An 18,564-nucleotide genomic window follows, 5' to 3' on the forward strand; every position below is an offset into this window, starting at 1 on the left:
TGATTATTTCTTCGAGATAGATGTTGAACAGTGTCGGTGATAAAGAGCAGCCCTGTCTTACACCTCTTCCTAATTCAATTTCTTCACTCAACTCATCTCCTATTCTCACTCTTGCTCTCTGGTTTATATACAAATTCTTTATTAGCCTTCTATCCCTCCAGTCAAGTTAATGGTCATTAAACCCACGGAAATAAAGAATAACTATGCAGCTGCGAAAAAGTTGCATAACGAAAGCCTATGTTCGGCGTCAAATAATAGTCTAAAAGTGCGTACTGTACAACAAAGGTATTTGTATGATTTTACAGGGCACTTTTTGAGCCTGATTTAAATTTTTTTGAAGGAAAACTGGGGTTTGTCTTAGATTTGGAAAAATACGGTACTGTATTTTTTTTAATTTTTTTTTTCAGAATGAAATTAAACATACACTTTCACGTAGTGTCGGATTTCAAAAAAAATTACTAACAAGTAAGCCGTAGTGTGGATGTCATCCGTGGTAACGCAAGTTTTGAACAATCTGATTGCCGTTTCATACCTATTATGTGTATGGGCTGTTTTCCGACTTTTGTACAAAATTTGGATGTAACGACAATCCGCTGTAGCGAGTAAATTTTCCGCTGATGTGAATTCTCGCTATAACCGACTTCTACTGTATTATTTTGTTTCAAAGTGAATTTATTGTTACCTCAAGAGGAATTCATCATTGTCAACAGCAACAAAAAAAGGAAAAATTGAAAAGGAATCATTTTAGAATGTTTTCCTTTTTTTGTTGCTGTTAAATTTCTGCTAAATTTAAAAAAGTATTCATCTTTGATTTAAACCTATTATTTTTAATAGTGAATTTAATATAGAAATGCTTTCTTCATAATAGATCCAAATAAACTCATTATCCGGATTAACAGTTGTATTGCATTGCCAAGAGAAAGAGAAGGGTTGAAAAAGATATGAAAGTGATGGCTTCACAGATCTCATGTTGTTAGTTATAATAGTTTACCGATGGATCAAATAAAATAGAATGGCTTGGACTCTGTTCTGTGGGAAGAATGTATGTATTGGGATCTTGCATTTTTAACCGAAATAAGACACTTTGGCTATTTCTTATGGTTTAAAAGAAGATACTTCTCTAATTATACATTCACTGTTCATATTAGTTCAACTCTGTACATAGTTTATAAATAGTAATATTTGTATAAGCAGAATAATTACTCAATTCTAGACATTTCACAGGCTTGCACCTTTTTAATAATGTGTCCTGTATTAGCCACATGTAGGATCAAGCTTAGAAATAACCTTCAAGTTGTTTGAGAGTTTCATGAGATCTGTTATCATTTTTTGCATTTGCAGAGAAGGAAATCTAGTTCACGAAGTTTTATAGATATATATATATATATATTGAAAATATTCTATAATTACTAGTGTTAATTTATTTTCATGAATTTTACAGATTGTATGGCTTCAAGATACATCCTTTGGCTTATCAAATCCAGCAACAGGCTGCCTCGAATTTTAAAGCACCTCTGCGTGCGATGAGCTATAACAACGGCAAACGTTGAGAGCAGCCATGTTTGTGAGGTTTAGGACTGTGAACATATGGCTACTGCTAGTAGCTCTTCACACAATGGACTATAGTTATCATATCCATTTAGCCAAAATTGTGAACTATTATCAAGAAGGCAGAGTAATTTCCACTCCCGAGAAATCGTCTCCCTTTGTTATTACGGTTCAGATTACGATGGATTGACTTGAAACTTGAGACAATTCATGAAAATGCAACAACAACAAAATGTTGCTTTGTTGTGGAAATTGGTATGTACTGCTCTTATATGGATGTGAAGACTAAGAAAATAAATTTTCTGTGAATTGTGTGAGTGATAACCATCGTGTTAGAAAACCTTGCATCGTACCTACACATCAACAAAGATCATTGTACTGTAAATTTAAGCTAGATATGTTGTGATCAGCACTGTGGTTGAAGATTATGTGGATGTTTTCATATGAAGTTGAGTAGAAAGTCTCTATTCCAATTTTGGATATCTCAGGTTTTCTGTGTGTGTAAGTGGAATGCTGGAATTTGATGTGCAGTTTCACTTTCATGTGTAGAAATCCATGCTTTTGTTGAATTTTGCAATTGCAACTGTTTTTTGTTGTGTTCTCCTGCTTCTTCTTCCTCTTCCTCCTCCTTGTTTCATCTACAGTAGCTATCATTTTCGTGCCATTCTGTGATCCTGTGTGCACACTCTTAAATGTTAGTAGATTTTGATCATTTGTAAATACTTGTTTAAATTATGACGTGAAATATTTTTTGGAATTTGATGACGTTCCTTGCATTTCTTATGCAGTGGTGTAACTTCAGCTATTATCCTCTAAAGCATTACTATTAAAAATGAAGGGACATGTATTGTAGTTTGTTAATACATTACACCAGATCCTAATTTAATTTGTAAACCGTTCAAAAGCAGGAACTTTTTAATATTGTGAATTTATTCTTGACACACACTTCTTAAATTAATAGAAATGTGTTTTTATTGGTGTTCATAATTGTTTAGAAGCAATGTCTCCCCCCCCCCCCTCATATTGTATATGTAGATAATTTATGAAATATGACACATCTTATTTTTATTTTAGTTATCTACTTATTGAAGTAGTAGTGTTCCTGCTCAAGTATAGCTTTGAACTCACCTTGCGTGCATTCTCGCGGTGTCCATGTAACAAGCTTGCCTGCACTTGCTCCGCGTTACGTATGAGATTTGTATATACTGTATTTACTTGCGTATTTACCTCCATCGCATATTATCCCCACTGTTTTTCGGGACTGAATATCAAATTTTATTTCTCTCCGTGGAATTTCCCCACCCTCTGTTTAGCTCAGCTAGGTCGATCAGCTGACCAGCCGTCTCAAGTTGCTGCCAGTCTTGCGAGGCAAATATTGTCTTGACTTCCCACCTGTAGAGCCAACTGTCGAGTGAGAAATGGCTGCAAAAATTACATTTGTGAGATAAAGCATGAAGTTTAACTTAAACTTGGAACTAATTACCAAAGCAATTATGATATTCTCCTAGAGAAAAGGAATTATTTGCAGTCCTTTCAAATATATAACTGGGGGTCACATTGGTTAAAATTCGGAAGAAATAATAATAATTAAGAAGATCGGAAGTGGAGGTGAAAATTCTGGAAGTCCTCAAATCGGAAAGGTTGACAAGTATGTCCTAACCTACAACACCTGCTTTCCAGGCGGTCATGGTTGCACCCTTTCCCTTGTGCTCCTTTTAAAAATAACTCGCAGGAGTCACAATGGCGTCACAACTTCTGCATGCGGGAATACCGCACTGATCCAGCTTCCAGGTAGTACAGCAGTTACCTCAGTCGCAAGCAGATTGTGAAAACTTTTAATGCAATAAAACAGTTCAATTTTCTGGCAAGTGAAACTAACAAACATGGGTAAACCTAATAGTTATACACCAGAGTTTAAGTTGTGTGTGCTTTCTTCTGAAAAAACGAAGAGCTGCAGGCCGAAAATTTTCAGTTGATCCAAAGTTAATACAATTCTGGCAAAACCAGAAGGAAAATGAATGACAGCCAAGAAAACATTGTGGTCTTTTCTTGGTCCAAAATGTGGATAATATAGGCAAATTTATGAGGAAATGCTACAGTATATTACGGGACTAAGAAACATTAGTTACAGAGTAACACACGAAATGTTGCAGATTAAAGTGCATGAGGTGGCGAGAAGAACAGCGACTTCCGGAAGTGTACACTGATAATATACTAGAATTTCATAAATTTGCTGTCAGGCTACAGCAGAAGAACTACTAAGTTCTTTCTCAGATTGGAAATGCCGATGAAGTGCCGGTGTTTTTCGAGACATACCGAAAAACACTACAATAAACAATATAGGTGAGCATATGTGTTGGTGAGAAGTACAGAAGCAGAGAAAATGAGGTGCAGAGTAATGTTAGTTATCACAGCGGATGGCAGGAAGTTGCCACCTTACGTAATTTTTAAGCAGAAGAATCTTCCCAAAAGAAAATTTCTGCCAGGAATCCACATTCGAGTGCAGGAGAAGGGTTGGATGGTCAGCGTATTGATGGAAGACTGGCTGAATACTATATGGAAAAGACATCCTGGAGCCTTATTATACCTGAAGTCGATGCTTGTTTTGGATAGTTTTCGAGGCAGTCTTGTGGATTCTGTATGGGAAAATATTACAGAGATGAAATCCGACCTCTTAATCATACCTGGCGGTCTGACACCTGTTCTTCAGCCTCTCGATGTTTCAGTGAACAAGTCCTTCAAAGATTACCTACATAAATTCTATTCAGAATGGATGTCGACAAATGCACAGTTTTACACCATCGGGAAGAATTCGAAAACCAACTAAATAGATGTGCCAGTGGATTCTCCAAGCCGAGGCTATGATCCCTGCATGTGTGCTTATCAAAAGTTAAAAAAAAAAAAGACAGGCATATTCAATTCTCTCGACGATCAGAAGACTGCATCAACTGGGATGGAAGCTCAGACACGTAAGACAATGACGACGAGAGCGACAGTCTACAAGCTGAATACTCAGATGAGAGTGATAATGGATGAGAAAGGTAAGCTGTAACATGTCTCTACTTCGTGTTTGAATTACATATGTATTATTCATTAACATCTCTTGCCTACAAGTGTGTATTTCTCATATTTTTCTTCAAAATGGCCATACAACTTTTGCTCAAACTTGAAAGACATTGCGTAATTTCCCTTCAGTTCTCTGCCTGAAAATTGTGAAAGAAGTGGGGCAAATACGTGAGTAAATACGGTAGTGTTATATCATCTGACATGTAGTTTTAAAATTGATATACTCAAGTTCGTGTTGAACATAGTTGTTCAGATCATAGCCGAAAGTTAGGCTCACTATATTTTTACTCTGTCATATAAGCTTGCCAGTCTACCTATCCTGACTGGAGAGAGAGTTTTGAACTATATAATAAATGTTGCATATATACAGCTTGGAAAGTGTACCTAGTACTAAGATCAGTCTTACTAGTTTTTGCTACCAAAACAAGTACTTCATACAGTCATTAATAATATATGTAGAAGTCTTTAACAGTAACTATTATTTATGCTTGTTTGAATCTCACCATATTCTTCCTGTTCATGCATGTTAATAGGTAAAATGTAACAATTAAATTTATTCCATATATATTTTGTTGATATACTTAGTCTAGTGAAATTATTAGCAGTGTTGAAGAAAACCAGAGTAAGATAACTGAACTAGCATATGTTGTGTTGTTTATTTATTTATTTTATTTATTCAGAGAGAGAGAGAGGGTGTGGGGGGGTGTGTGTGTGTGTGTGTGTGTGTGTGTGTGTGTGTGTGTGTGTGTGTGTGTGTGTGTGTGTGTGTGTGTGTGTGTGTGTGTGTGTGTGTGTGTGTGTGTGTGTGTGTGTGTGTGTGTGTGTGTGTGTGTGTGTGTGTGTGTGTGTGTGTGTGTGTGTGTGTGTGTGTAGGGTAGAATGGATGACTATTTTAAGCGGGACCATTTTCGTGTACATTTCAGTGTCCCTAAACGACCAAATATAGTAATTCAGGGCTGGACAAATGAGAAACAAATCTGCGAGCCAGCAAAATTTCTTAGGGGCTAGCCATCAGAAATAATGTTTACTTGCTTTCTATAGTAACACATTTCCTTCCATTTTCCCTTCAAACAGGGTGGTGCACCATTCAGAATTCAGGAAGACATAGTGCAATTTATAAGTAACATTAAAGGCAAGAACGCCTATTTCCACTTGAAGTTGCTGGCCAAAGAACGGAAATGCTTGTTACCCACCAACCTTAGAATTGAGTAGAATTAGATAATACAGTACTAACTCTTATCGTAAAGAATAATATGAATTATTCCACCTTAGTCAACACAATAAAATAATTATGTTTTAAAAGAAACTTTAAGTAAATTCATTTGAAATGTAAATGTTTCGGCCACATTGGGCTTTCTTCAGCCTTGAAAAAAGAAGTTTGTAGTGATTCGTCCATCGGGTGGAGACCTGACATATTCCGTGCAGTAGTGAATTTCGATGACTTAATGTTACGTTGTATCGGCCCACTGGTGACCCGATGCTGCCTTTAGTTATTATCAGTTCGGGTCACCGGTGACCTGACGAATTTGACTTTTACTCCCTAGTATGAAATCCTAAACATTGCATGTGCACTTGTTGTGTGTGTTATTGTTGAGGAGACATTCCAGCGTATTTACCGGTGCGACAGTGTTCAGATTCAACAATTGCGTGAAACAGAAATGACCCCGGAAATAATTGTTAGATTCTCGTTCATTGATTTGTTTTTATGGGAATGTGAGAGGCCTATGTTAATTATTTTCATATTATGCTTAGTAAAAGAAAGTAATACCACAAAAGAGAAAGGATATAATTTCAGAACAATATTCACTACTGTCGGATTTTTTATTATGGACACTCGAGTTTAGGCTTTAATTACAAACGAATCAATAGGCCTACTGCAATGCGAGTTATACCAATATTTTCCTTGTTTAATTCTACATTAGCGTGTATATAAGACACATTGTTTTCGACGTTCATTAAATATTTTTTATTTGTGGTTATAATAAATATTGCCTGGGTTTTTGGCTTCTTCTCTAGGAAGCACTCACTTAGGAATAGATACAAGGAAAACTACTTGTCTGATGGTAATGCAATTTTTATATGTTATAACCACATGTATTTTTAGTGTAATGCTCAAGTTGCAATTTTTTCAACCACCCCGAAAAAAGTTCTTATCATTTTTCTAAAGCAACTCTTTCTCAGCCCAGGTTAAACGTACAACAGCAAACATGGGCTTGTTTTGAAGCACTCAGTCATGCTTATCAGAAACTACAACAACTGTAACCGTACAGTTTGGTACCGAATTTATGAAGAGTAATATTGAAAGGAGGTTTTGTGTACGCCGAACCGTGCAATTAACAGCAGGCCGGGTGGTGAAATCGGGCGCAGTGTTGCTGCGTTCAGTAATAATCACGCGCGCAACGAACACAGCTTTTCGTTTACTTTCAACCTTTAATTTTATTTCCTCTTATAAATTCCACTTCCCATCACCTTTTCTCATAAGGGCTTTGGACCCTCAAAGGCAGGTTTAAAAATGGTTGACTTCCTGATTTAGAAATATCACCACACTACAATTATTATTTACATATATTTACAGTATTTAATTCTATCAATTTTCTTCGTCTGAAAAATCACTGTTCCGATGAATCGGTGCTGCTGTCATTCATGTTGATTATGAATGGCTCGAAATAAGGGACGGTTTCAGACAGTTCATCTTTTTCCCCTTCAGGGGTGAGGGTACGTAAGGCTTCTCGGCATAAAGCGCTAATTGAACGTGTTAGGCATATTTGTTTTTGCTGTTTTCCCTTTTACGTAAGCCCAAATGAGCTTGATTGGATTAAGCTCGCAATGGGCCACTGGTAACCAAACAAGCTGTACATCTGATCGAAGTCGTTTAGTCGGTTGTTCCAGCTTCTTTACCGGTGTTTGAAAATAAGGCCTGGCAAGGACAATCAGCTCTGATTTCGTTAATTTGTTATAATCGTCAACTCCAGGTGGTAGTGAAATATTCTTTGATGTTATCCAGGATATAATTTCAGGTTTCAGCCATGACATGTTCGGGTTTTTAGATGAAGGATCGACCCTCGTATGATATGGAGCTTGATCTATAATGTCAGCCGACCTTTGAGGCAATAAACTCAGGACTTTCGTGAACCATTCTTCATAATGAGTCGAGTTCATCTCACTGTGGTAATCACCACTGCCTTTCTTGCCAATAAAACAAAGTTCTGCACCGTCAAGAAATCCTTCTTCACTTCCGATGTGTAAAATTGATGCGTTTCCCAGCTCCAGATGGTGTTTTGAACCCTCCACGCAATCCATAAATTTGCTCAATGTACCCTCTGTACAGATTATAGTTGTCAAAGTTGTTTTCTAAAGCTTCGACCACGTTTTCTTGCCACACATATTTCATAGTATGGTTCTGTCCTCCGCACCACGTCTCGTCTGTAAAGAAGATCTTGTAGCCCTGTGCTCATAAGTCTCTAATTCGTCTAAGGTATGTCGGGATGCAGCAACTATCACAGATTCCATTAGCACTGGTTTCCTGTTTAGTTTTTTGAATCGGAATCCCAAGCTTCGAACTACTTTCAAAAGCATAGAAACTGACATATCAGGAAAATCCGGCATATTCTCTAACAGTTTCATGCGGAGGCTTTTAATTGTCGGAAATATCTTATTCATGTAAATATCGTGCATATTTCTTCGTATTGTGCCCAAAGTAAAATCATCGATATGGATTTTCGGATGCCCCAGTCTCACACACTGCTTCTTTCTTGACCTGGATGACGTATTTCCATCATTCTCCTTTGAAGTGCCTCCTACTCTCTTCACTGACGACAGCGATAATCCAAGACAATCTGCCACCTTCTTGTACACAGGGAACCTCTTGTCCCCTACTTTTTCCCCCTCACATTGAAAGAAACAAATAGCACTCAAAATCATTGCAGGTTCACCCTCTGATAACTGCGGTCTTAGAGGCATTTTGAAGTGACGTGGCCAACATGCAGAACATAGTGTTACAGAGATATTCCGTGGTAGTTAGAGGTGAAAGAAGGTGCGGGTGTGAAAGGGTCTCAAGCTACGAAATTAGAGTTCATGTAAAATTTAACAAGGTTATATTTTCTTTATAAAATCAAAAAAATAACAAGCATGGCAGGTACAGAGTAGCAAGGCCACTATTCGAGAATGTACAATTACAGAGTTACCGGATGGGTTCCGAGAGCCAAACCCACAATACTTGAACAATTAGCCCAATTTTACAATATACAGGAATTCAACAAAGGGGCAGAAGACACCAATCATGCCCAGGAGCACTTGCTCCAAAATTACACAGTAAAGCCTGCTCGAGGCACACAGAAACCAAATTTCAAAAGAGCGATACGCTCTCAATGTTCTGGCCTATAAAAGACCACACCAAACTTGACTTTCAAGCTGTCCTCTAAGGACATAAACACAGGGGTAAGATACCCAACCTACTGAGGCCTATTAAATGAGAAAAGATTAATTACATGGCCTCAAAAATACCAATTTGAGAGGAGGCGAACTGCACTCCTAATGCATTTGTTTAAAAACCTAATCTGGCTCTAGGCCACTAATGCAAGGGCCAATCCCATACTACAGAGGTGACTTTAGAAAAGAACAATTTACATTACATTAAGGAAGAATTGGTTGTGAGAAATAAGTTCACCTCAACACAATATGAGTGGGAGCTCAAGAGGGTTAAGCACTCTCTATCCCAATATGTAGCTTAAAGGATAGAATAAATACAAGGTATCTTTACATTTTAGGGAAAGTTACATGGTGGAAACGCTTCGGACCCGCCCCGAGAGCTAAACGGCTGAGCTAGCAAGAAAAGAAGTTATTATACGGCCATTACCTTATTGTTGAACTGCTGCCCGAAGAAAAAGGCGCTTTCCGCCCCCTGCTAAGTACGTTACACACTGAAAGATGGAACAGAAGTGGCCCAGAGACCCCAAAATCAGCAGTTTAAATACTCTCGCGGAAAGTTCGAGGCGTTTCAGGGAAGAAAACACCCGCCCACAATTACTTTATTGGCTAGGGTACAGCAACATATCCCCTTTGGAGAAGATACACCTGATTGGTTAGAAATTAATTTTAAAAATTCGGGATTGGCTAAATACAAAACAAGGGAAAAGAAAGGGGTATACAGCCAACTTAAACAATAACAGAAAGAAATTTAACAAGAAACAAACTTTTGAAATAAAAATTTCTCCAAAAAACAGTTCTTTCACTTCGCACTAGGGTGCACTATTGTTGATCTTCAGTAGTGTCCTCTAGAAGAGAAAGTTCACACTTCTTACAATAGGGAAACAAAAATGCGTCGAAAACGACCCAGTTCAGAAACTACAACATTTCCCAGTAGTGACATCTTCTGAGAAACTTGAAAATTAATACCGTAGATAAAGTTCAGACTTCCTCCAGCAGAGGAGTTTCAATTGGCGCAAATTTTAAATAAGCGGCGTGGAGGTGTACCGCCCGGTACACATAGGATAACCGAAAATAGCTTGCGGATAAACCAAGGTCATGGGCATTCCGTTGCACAACTGCCCGGGGCGAGTGTACTGTGTTCATTGCGCGCCGTGATTACTACTGAACGCGGCAACTAGAGTTGGGTCGTTCGTGAACTAACTAGTTCATTTGAATGACTCGTTTATTTGAACTAGTACGAGTTCGTTCAAATATTTTGAACGAGTCCTTCACGCGAACATACAGCATATTAAAGGACGAACAAGGTCTGTCTAGGGAGGTCAAGTCACAAATGCTTGACCCATATTGGGTCTTTAAGCGAGCATAACTAAAGGCAAGTGCATTCAAATTTAGAGGATTTCGGTGCCGTACATTGAAATAAAAACCAAATACCAACTATTTTTCATAAAGAATTTATTTGGTCATCTGCTGTTCATGTATATATGACTGTATAACACTTAAATGATATTAATACATTCCCACATTCACAGCTATTTGAATAGGAAGATAATTAACATAGCCTGTTTTTTTTTTTTTTGTTTTTGTTTCTTTTTTTTTTAGAAACAAGAATCAACAGAAAAGCTCATGTCCTGCTCTTTTACTTCCTTACACTTTTGTCTCACTGTGTTTCTTATTAATATCATCTGTCAAATACGTAATCTTATTGACGGAAACATAGAAATCTGTACAGTACCTGTGTCATATTATGATTACCGGTACATGAAATACTGAACTTGAAGTACTAAAAGACAATTGTACCTTTGTTTTCTTTATTAAGAAAGTAATTACCGATACTGCATTTCTAAAAGGTTACCCCAGTAAGTTGACAAACACTGAGTGCCTCTTGAGTTGAGTCATTAAATTGTGTATGGTAACTGTTGTTATCCATTCATGTGGTATTTCTTTGGGTTCGAAGGCAAAAATACTCTGCACATGTGCAACAAGAGTGATGTTCTTAGCTACTCTTAACTAGTTTGATAACCCATGCAGCAATATAGTACCAAGTGTTGGTGGTGATTATTGTTTTAAGAGGAAGTACAACTGGGCAACCATCCTCTATAAACACTAATCAGAAGAAAACAAATGGAACGGGTCCAACACTTCGAAAACTGAAGTTATCGGCAAAAGAAAGATGAAGTCCACAAAGTGGCTGGAAATGAAAAACTTCCTAGGCCTCGAATGCGCTAATGCCGTCGCGGTCGGAAAAGAACAAGTGTTGACCAGGGGAGGTCGGATGGGCTAGAATAGGTATAAAGACTCAGCTAAGGGCCTCGTCACAACCCAAATTGATTTCTCCCTGTGGGTGGGGGCAACAGAACAACACTCACGGTATCCCCTGCCTGTCATAAGAGGTGACTGAAAGGGGCGTCAGGAGCTCCTAACTCGGGAGCGTGGGTTGGCGACCACGGGGCTCTTAACTGAGTCTTAACATTCATGCATATAATAATAATAATGGTTAAGAAAATAAAAGCCATTGGTAGACACGATTCCTTTAAAAATAGAAATTCAGTTGAGTTAACCTAGGTTAGGCTATTTTAGGATATTATGTTAGGCTACGGTACGTTAAATTATAGTACTTCGTTAGAGCGAGTGTTGTGATCTTTAAGTATTTGTCCAGCCATATAATGTATTCTATAGAGCATTTAAGATGAATGAAATATAGCTGTAAATAACTACAGTACCGTATAAGACTGCTATTAACAATTATTGTTGTAATGATGACAAGCTGGACACAAATTGTTGGTTTGAAGAGATAGGCCAGCGAAATTAACCAATTACGGTTAAAATTCCTGACCACCGAGCTCGATAGCTGCAGTCGCTTAAGTGCGGCCAGTATTCAGTAATCGGGAGATAGTGGGTTCGAGGCCCACTGTCGGCAACCCTGAAGATTGTTTTGCGTGTGGTTTCCCATTTTCACACCAGGCAAATGCCGGGGCTGTACCTTAATTAAGGCAACGGCCGCTTCCTTCCAATTCCTAGGCCTTTCCTATCCCATCGTCGCCGTAAGACATATGTGTCGGTGCGACGTAAAGCAAAAAACTCCCGACCTTGCCGGAAATGGAACCCGGGACCCCTATGACCAAAGGACAACACGGTAACCATTTAGCCATGGAGCCGGACTCATGAAACGGAAATTTTCATTAACATCAATACTACTATTACACATTTCCTGTTACTTTTCTTGCTTGATTTGAAAGACAATTCCCTTCCTTTAGGGAGGTTTCCTATCATATGTCAAAGACTTGGGTGGATTAGGGACGTTGAAAATTGTTGGGATGGAATTCCACTTCAGTAGTCTCCGTCCATCTGCCCTCTTTTGTTCAAATTGCGATTCTTCAAAATTATGCTAGAAGAAAATACATAAGAAGACCTATAAATATAAAACATCGTTCATATAAACATATTATTATTCAGAAATAATAAGAGTGTATAACTTCACTAACCGCGCACAAGACGGAATTATCTGTAGATTGCCATTTGTCACGCCTACAATTTTGTACCCACTGTGCTCTCCGTTGCTTATCGCTCGGGAAGCGAAACACTCTAATTCCGTCAGTTGTCTTATTTTGACAATTTGGTGCGGCACAGTATCCCATTTTCCTTCAAAATACAAGTAATAACTCGCATCATTACATCGGACACGCCCACATAACGATATTTAAGACCCAATATGGCCGCCACCGCAAAGGATTGTGGTAGCGTGACCAGACCTCCCTAGACATGCCATCCCCATGCTCGATGCATTGAGCCGTAGGCTCAGTGGGAGAACTTTCGGCCCATCGACCTTACTGGTCTTGAGTGCCATGACATTCATAGTGATCCCATTATGTTAACGTAGTTGATGGATAGGGATGTGTGAAATCTATGCTTGTTCATTGGCCAGAATGTGGCCGGGCGCACGTACAGTAATGTGCGCTGTGAGTGCTTGAGCATGTCTTCATCGTGCGAAGAAGGTGAAGCAGACATACAGACGGAGGTCACCCATCCAGTGAGTGACCACGCCCAATGTTGCTTGACTGACGTAGCCGGTTTTTTCCAGTGCTTTAAGGGAGAGAAGTAGTCTGGGATGTTGCTGGTGCGGAGAAAGCTTACAAGGCGTCTTGGTGGGAGGCTGGTTAGGGCTTGTTCTTGAATTGGCGGTTGGCGTATACTTGGTAGTCAGGAGGTTATTCCTTGGAGGGTAGCGGCTTGGTAGATTAGTTTAGGATAATCTGTCGGGTGGGTGGTACGGGTTTTGGGTCGACAGTAGCTTGATCAGTAGTAGGTTTAGGAGGTTGTTTATGTCATGGTTGGGATGGCTGGTGTTGGTATGGATAAGAGGTACCGGGTTCGGGGGTGGAGCGTTATTGAGGTTTAGTGTAGGGGTAGGTGAGGTGTGTGTACGCAGGTGTCTTGACTGCTTATAGTGTGCTTTAATTGCCTTTTTTAGGAATGGGCAGCCAGGGTATGAGGCGGCATGGCTGCCTTGGCAGTTGGCGCACTTCGCCTGGAGCCGCGGTACCTTGCATACAGTGTGGCGGTGATTACCCCCACATCTGTTGCAGCGGGTTGCCTCTGAGCAAGAAGCTGCAGAGTGGTTTAATTTAAGGCAGTTATAGCATTGTGTTATGAGAGTGGATCGGGGATGTTGGTAGGTTCGAGTTTCTGTAGTGCGGGTGGTGTGTGTTGGTGTTGTCTTCAGCCTGGGGGCAGGTTTGCTACGCCGCCTCCCAGTTTGAGTGTACATTGTTTGAGTGTCCGTGCCCGGTTGTGAGACTGATTGGGTCTCAGTCCCGGGTTCGGTTTCTGGTAGATTGGGTAGAGGGAGTGTGTGTGTAGTAGGGTGATTGTAAGTCTTCTGTTTGTGTTGGTTCGGATGGGAGGGTGTCAGTATCTGGTGGCAAAGTGACGTTAGTCTGAGTTGCAGCGTGTCCATTGGCACTGCGTGTTTGTGTGAATTTACTGAGATGACGTGCCTGGGCGTTGGTCTGTGTCGTTCTGTGTTTGATGGCCGGAGTGGTTTGTGTTATTTTGTGCCCTAGTAGCGGTTTTGTTTGAGTTTGTTTATGTACTGTTTGTACACCCTCTGATAGAGTTTTGTATTCAACTTTGTGGAGTGTCAGTTCCTGAACGATTGCAAAGTAGTTTTCTTCACCGGTGCGTGAGAAGATGAGTCTGTAGCCGTTGTCTATTTCTTGTAAGAATTGAATGTGATGTCGGACATTGCGTATGGCAGTATGTATGAGTTTGCGGTGATCAAGGCGTTCCTGAATTTGTTGTAGTGAGCTCAGATGAGCGATGTTCAGGATGGGATGACTAGAGGAAGGTAATCGGATTCGGGTACTTCAGTGCGGATTCGTAGTGGTATGTGGTAGGGTGTTTTCGGATTTTGAACGAAATGCCGCGAGAGCACAAATGAACTACCTCGTTCATTTGAACGATAAAATAAGCTCGCACGCAAATGGCCAATGGCGTGCCGTGTTAATGATCACATGACAGCACATTTCTCAACTGGTGATGGAGCAGCGAAATGAGTTATAAAAAATTAGAAAGTTTAACTGTTTCTCTGTCTCTCGTAGCTGCCTTTTCTCCACCTAGGTAGGCTGGCGGCGTCGCTGGGCACTGGGCAGCTGTTTTCTGCTCGTGCTAGGCGCTCCGCAAGACGATGAAGTACCAAGTTCACAGAATGTCGTACTAGTCGCCTAGCTTTGTAACTGAGCGCATGTTGGTTCGAGTCCAGTCCTATGCAAGATACGGTCCACGAAACACACGATGGGGTGATAATGTCGCTGGTTAACCTCTTATAACAACGATATCCCACATAATATTAACGAACAATACCGTATTCGAGGTTCCTCAGAATTCCATTACGAAAAAAAAAAAAAACGTGCTCACTGTCTGGCACTTACGTAAGCGTTCTATCATACACGACAGTAGTGGGGAATAATACACGGGCACCGGCACATAAATTCTCTCTCTACACACAAAATAAACAATGTCAACAACGAAACAAGCGGAGTAGCAAAACCATGGTAACAGATATAAGACATCAGTATTATAATCAGTACACATAAGTTATCTTAAGATGCGATTGACACAGAATACAAAGTTTTCATCATTTCCACCATAATAAACCACATAAAAAATAAGCCTTAAGAATATTTTCTCTAAACAAATACATCTTAAGCAAATAATACCGTGAACTACGCTAAGGTGAATCAGGAGTGAAAATTTGGCTATTTCCGTTCAAATAGGCCAATCAATATTTCAGTTTCGGGCTTTAAAAACTGTTCAGTTTTTCCTGTATAAAAATGTAATTACTATCACCTTACCACCGTTTTTACAGCTCCAAGCCCAAATTTTAAAAGGAAGTGGTCATGTGTGTAACAAGTGCACTCATTCAATTGCTGTATTAATAATAATACCGAGCTCGATAGCTGCAGTCGCTTAAGTGTGGCCAGTATTCAGGAGATAGTAGGTTCGAACCCCACTGTCGGCAGCCCTGAAGATGGTTTTCCGTGGTTTCCCGTTTTCACACCAGGCAAATGCTGGGGCTGTAGCTTAATTAAGGCAACGACCGCTTCCTTCCTAGTCCTTTCCTGTCCCATCGTCGCCATAAGACCTATCTGTGTCGGTGCGACGTAAAGCAACTAGCAAAAATATAATAATAATAATAATGTCCACCTCTGTGGTGTGGTGCTTAACATGATTAGCTGCCATCCCCGGAGGCCCGGATTCGATTCCCTGCTCTGCCACGAAATTTGAAGAGTGGTACGAGGGCTGGAACGGGGTCCACTCAGCCTCGGGAGGTCAGCTGAGTAGAGGTGAGTTCGATTCCCACCTCAGCTATCCTCGAAGTGGTTTTCCGTGGTTTCCTCACTTCTCCTCCAGGCAAATGCCGGGATGGTATCTAACTTAACGTCACGGCCGTTTCCTTCCCTCCTCCTTGTCTATTCATTTTGATCTCCACACCCCACCCCCACAAGGCCCCTGTTCAGCATAGCAGGTGAAGCCGCCTAGGCGAGGTCTAGTCCTCCTCCCCAGTTGTATTCCTCTGCCCTGAGGCGGTAGAGGTGGGATCCCTCGCTGAGTCCGAGGGGAAACAGATAAATAAATTTATTATTGTTATTAATAATATTATTATTTTAAGTACGCCTCAGCTGCCATGTACAGGCATTTTGATTTGACGTTCTGCTTTATTTCACCAGGAGGGTGATCTGACTGACTTAAGGTAAACACCATATGTGTTACCAGAGATCTTTTACACGCCGATATCGCACGATATAGTTTGAACGGATTTCTTTCCGCCCTTCAAACATCCGAGTACTTCTGCCGGGTTTGAACCCCCAATCTTGCGGATCGGAAGCAGACTACTGATCTACAGAGGGAGTTTTGCATTCCCATTAACCTATGTACGTATTTATTGTCACTTTGTCGTATACAAAACGTTTTTCTATCATATTCCTTCGAAATTACCATACACTATTATGATTAAGTGAATAGAGCAAAGAACTACGCTTTTACAATGGTGTGATGAAGACAAATTGAAATTGTGTATCTCCTACATTTCTTCCCTGACAACGAAACTATTAATTACGTCTAGGTTAAGAATCAGCTGATCGCATTTCAAGTTCATAATGTCAGTCACAACTCACTGTAATGTTGTAATGTTAATGGGGAATGTTTATCGATGAGGGAACTAGATATTTCATACCAGTAGAGCATATCAAAAGTTAATGAGCCTCTGATAAATTCACGTGCATACACCCTATCATCGTCAGTGGATAGGGCCTGACACATTCCACTCTGATGAGTGTAATGTCAGGCCTAAGACGAAACTCTAGTTTTATACAGCAAACGCCTTAAAGGACTTACATCTGACATTATTAGTTAGGTATTCATAAACATCCCTTATTAACGGTAGTTATGGGACATTCGATTCATTTTACTGAATCGATTCATTTGATTCCGTTCACGTTCCTGAATCGATACAGTGATCCGATTCACGGCACATTAGTCACCACTCCTACTGCATCTGTGTACTGTATGTAGTATGTGCTGGTAAGACAGCAGCAACAGCATTCGGTGCTCGCAGCTGCCATCTGGTCTTCGTACTATGAACTCCTTTCTTAGAATAAAATGCTTGTCACTCTAATACATCGAAGGTTTCTGGCGACGCAGGGTGGTAAAGGTTAGGATTAGGAAGGTAGCAGCCGTGGTCTGAATTGAGGTACAGTCCCAGCATTTCCTGGTGTGAAAATGGGGAAACTACGGAAAACCATCTTAACGGCTGCCGACGGTGGGATTCGAACCCACAATCCCCCGAACGCAAGCGCATAGCTACGCGATACTAACCACACGACAACTCGCTCAGTCATTTTTGAAAATATATATTTTTCTATCAGCTGAGGATGTTTTAAATCGTCATATTTTGTAGGCTACCCGAGATGTACAGTAGCCCGCTGGTTTTCTGATTCAACATACTGTTGGTTAAGTTATTGCGTCTGTCCACATATGATTGAAGTCTTGTGCAACGATGTGACATATGAACTGTAAGAATACTGAGCCGTTCTTTCCAATATAAAACAGGTACTTTTTTTTTTTTGCTAGGGACTTTACGTCGCACCGACACAGATAGGTCTTATGGCGACGAAAACAGGTACTTTTGAGTGTTCATGAGCATGACTCATAGTCATAGGGCAGGCTAGAGTAGAGTTTAATTGTCAAATGGCAGCTAGGTTATAATACCAAGATTCATTAAACTAATAAATAGTATAACCTAATAGCCTACCTACTTACTAGCTACTTCAGAATTATGTTTTGACTACCTTTTTAACACTGCAAATAAAACCATCATTATTTAAACCTCCCTGTAAGAATAGGACAGTGAATGCAAATGGGTATTATTTTCAAATGAGCTGAGCTCGAGAATCCATTATAGCATAGGATTCTTTCAGTGTACTGTACCATGACTCACTGTATGTCTCGCTGCAGCGGAAGCTCGGCTCTCCGCCAGTGTCCAACTGTCCAGTGTGCCGATAAGGAGCCGTGTATCTTGTGTCTCATTGAGCCATGCTCGTTCACGATTCTTTCGGTGTGCCATGATTCACTGTCTCCCTGCAGCGGAAGCTCGGCTCTCCGCGTGTCCAGTGAGCCGATAAGGAGCCGTGTGTATCTTGTGTCTCACTGAGCCGCGCTCGTTCACGATTCTTTCGATGTGCCATGATTCACTGTCTCACTGCAGCGGAAGCTCGGCTCCCCGTCAACGTCCAGTGAGTGCGCCACTCAGCACTGTCCGCTGGGAGTAAGCTGAATCGTGTGCCGTGAGCTCGCCGTTCCTGTGAATCGATACACTGCTTCGAATCATGTATTCAGTAGCCAACACTAATTAACAGGACGTTTCATACGGCTCGTCCTCCCAGCTCTTTAACAGATAAAAAGGACAATTATCATCTTAGAGCAATGTTTTCTCTTGTATAAAGGCAGTAAATACAGTAGCTTCTT

At 40.3% G+C, this 18,564-nt stretch overlaps 1 protein-coding gene across 3 annotated transcripts in view; it reads left to right on the plus strand.

Moving 5' to 3' along the window:
- CkIIbeta (casein kinase II subunit beta) overlaps window positions 1–2,395 on the plus strand; it is an 84,352-nt gene extending 81,957 nt beyond the window's left edge. For all 3 annotated transcript variants that reach the window (XM_067136581.2, XM_067136583.2, XM_067136582.2), the window contains exon 6: window positions 1,442–2,395. In XM_067136581.2, coding sequence (XP_066992682.1) covers window positions 1,442–1,550 — 109 coding nt within the window. In that variant the 3' untranslated portion in view covers window positions 1,551–2,395. The remainder of the gene's footprint in view (window positions 1–1,441) is intronic.
- Window positions 2,396–18,564: the final 16,169 nt, after the last annotated feature.

The sequence above is a fragment of the Anabrus simplex genome, chromosome 1 (assembly GCF_040414725.1).
Source record: "Anabrus simplex isolate iqAnaSimp1 chromosome 1, ASM4041472v1, whole genome shotgun sequence".
NCBI lineage: Eukaryota > Metazoa > Arthropoda > Insecta > Orthoptera > Tettigoniidae > Anabrus > Anabrus simplex.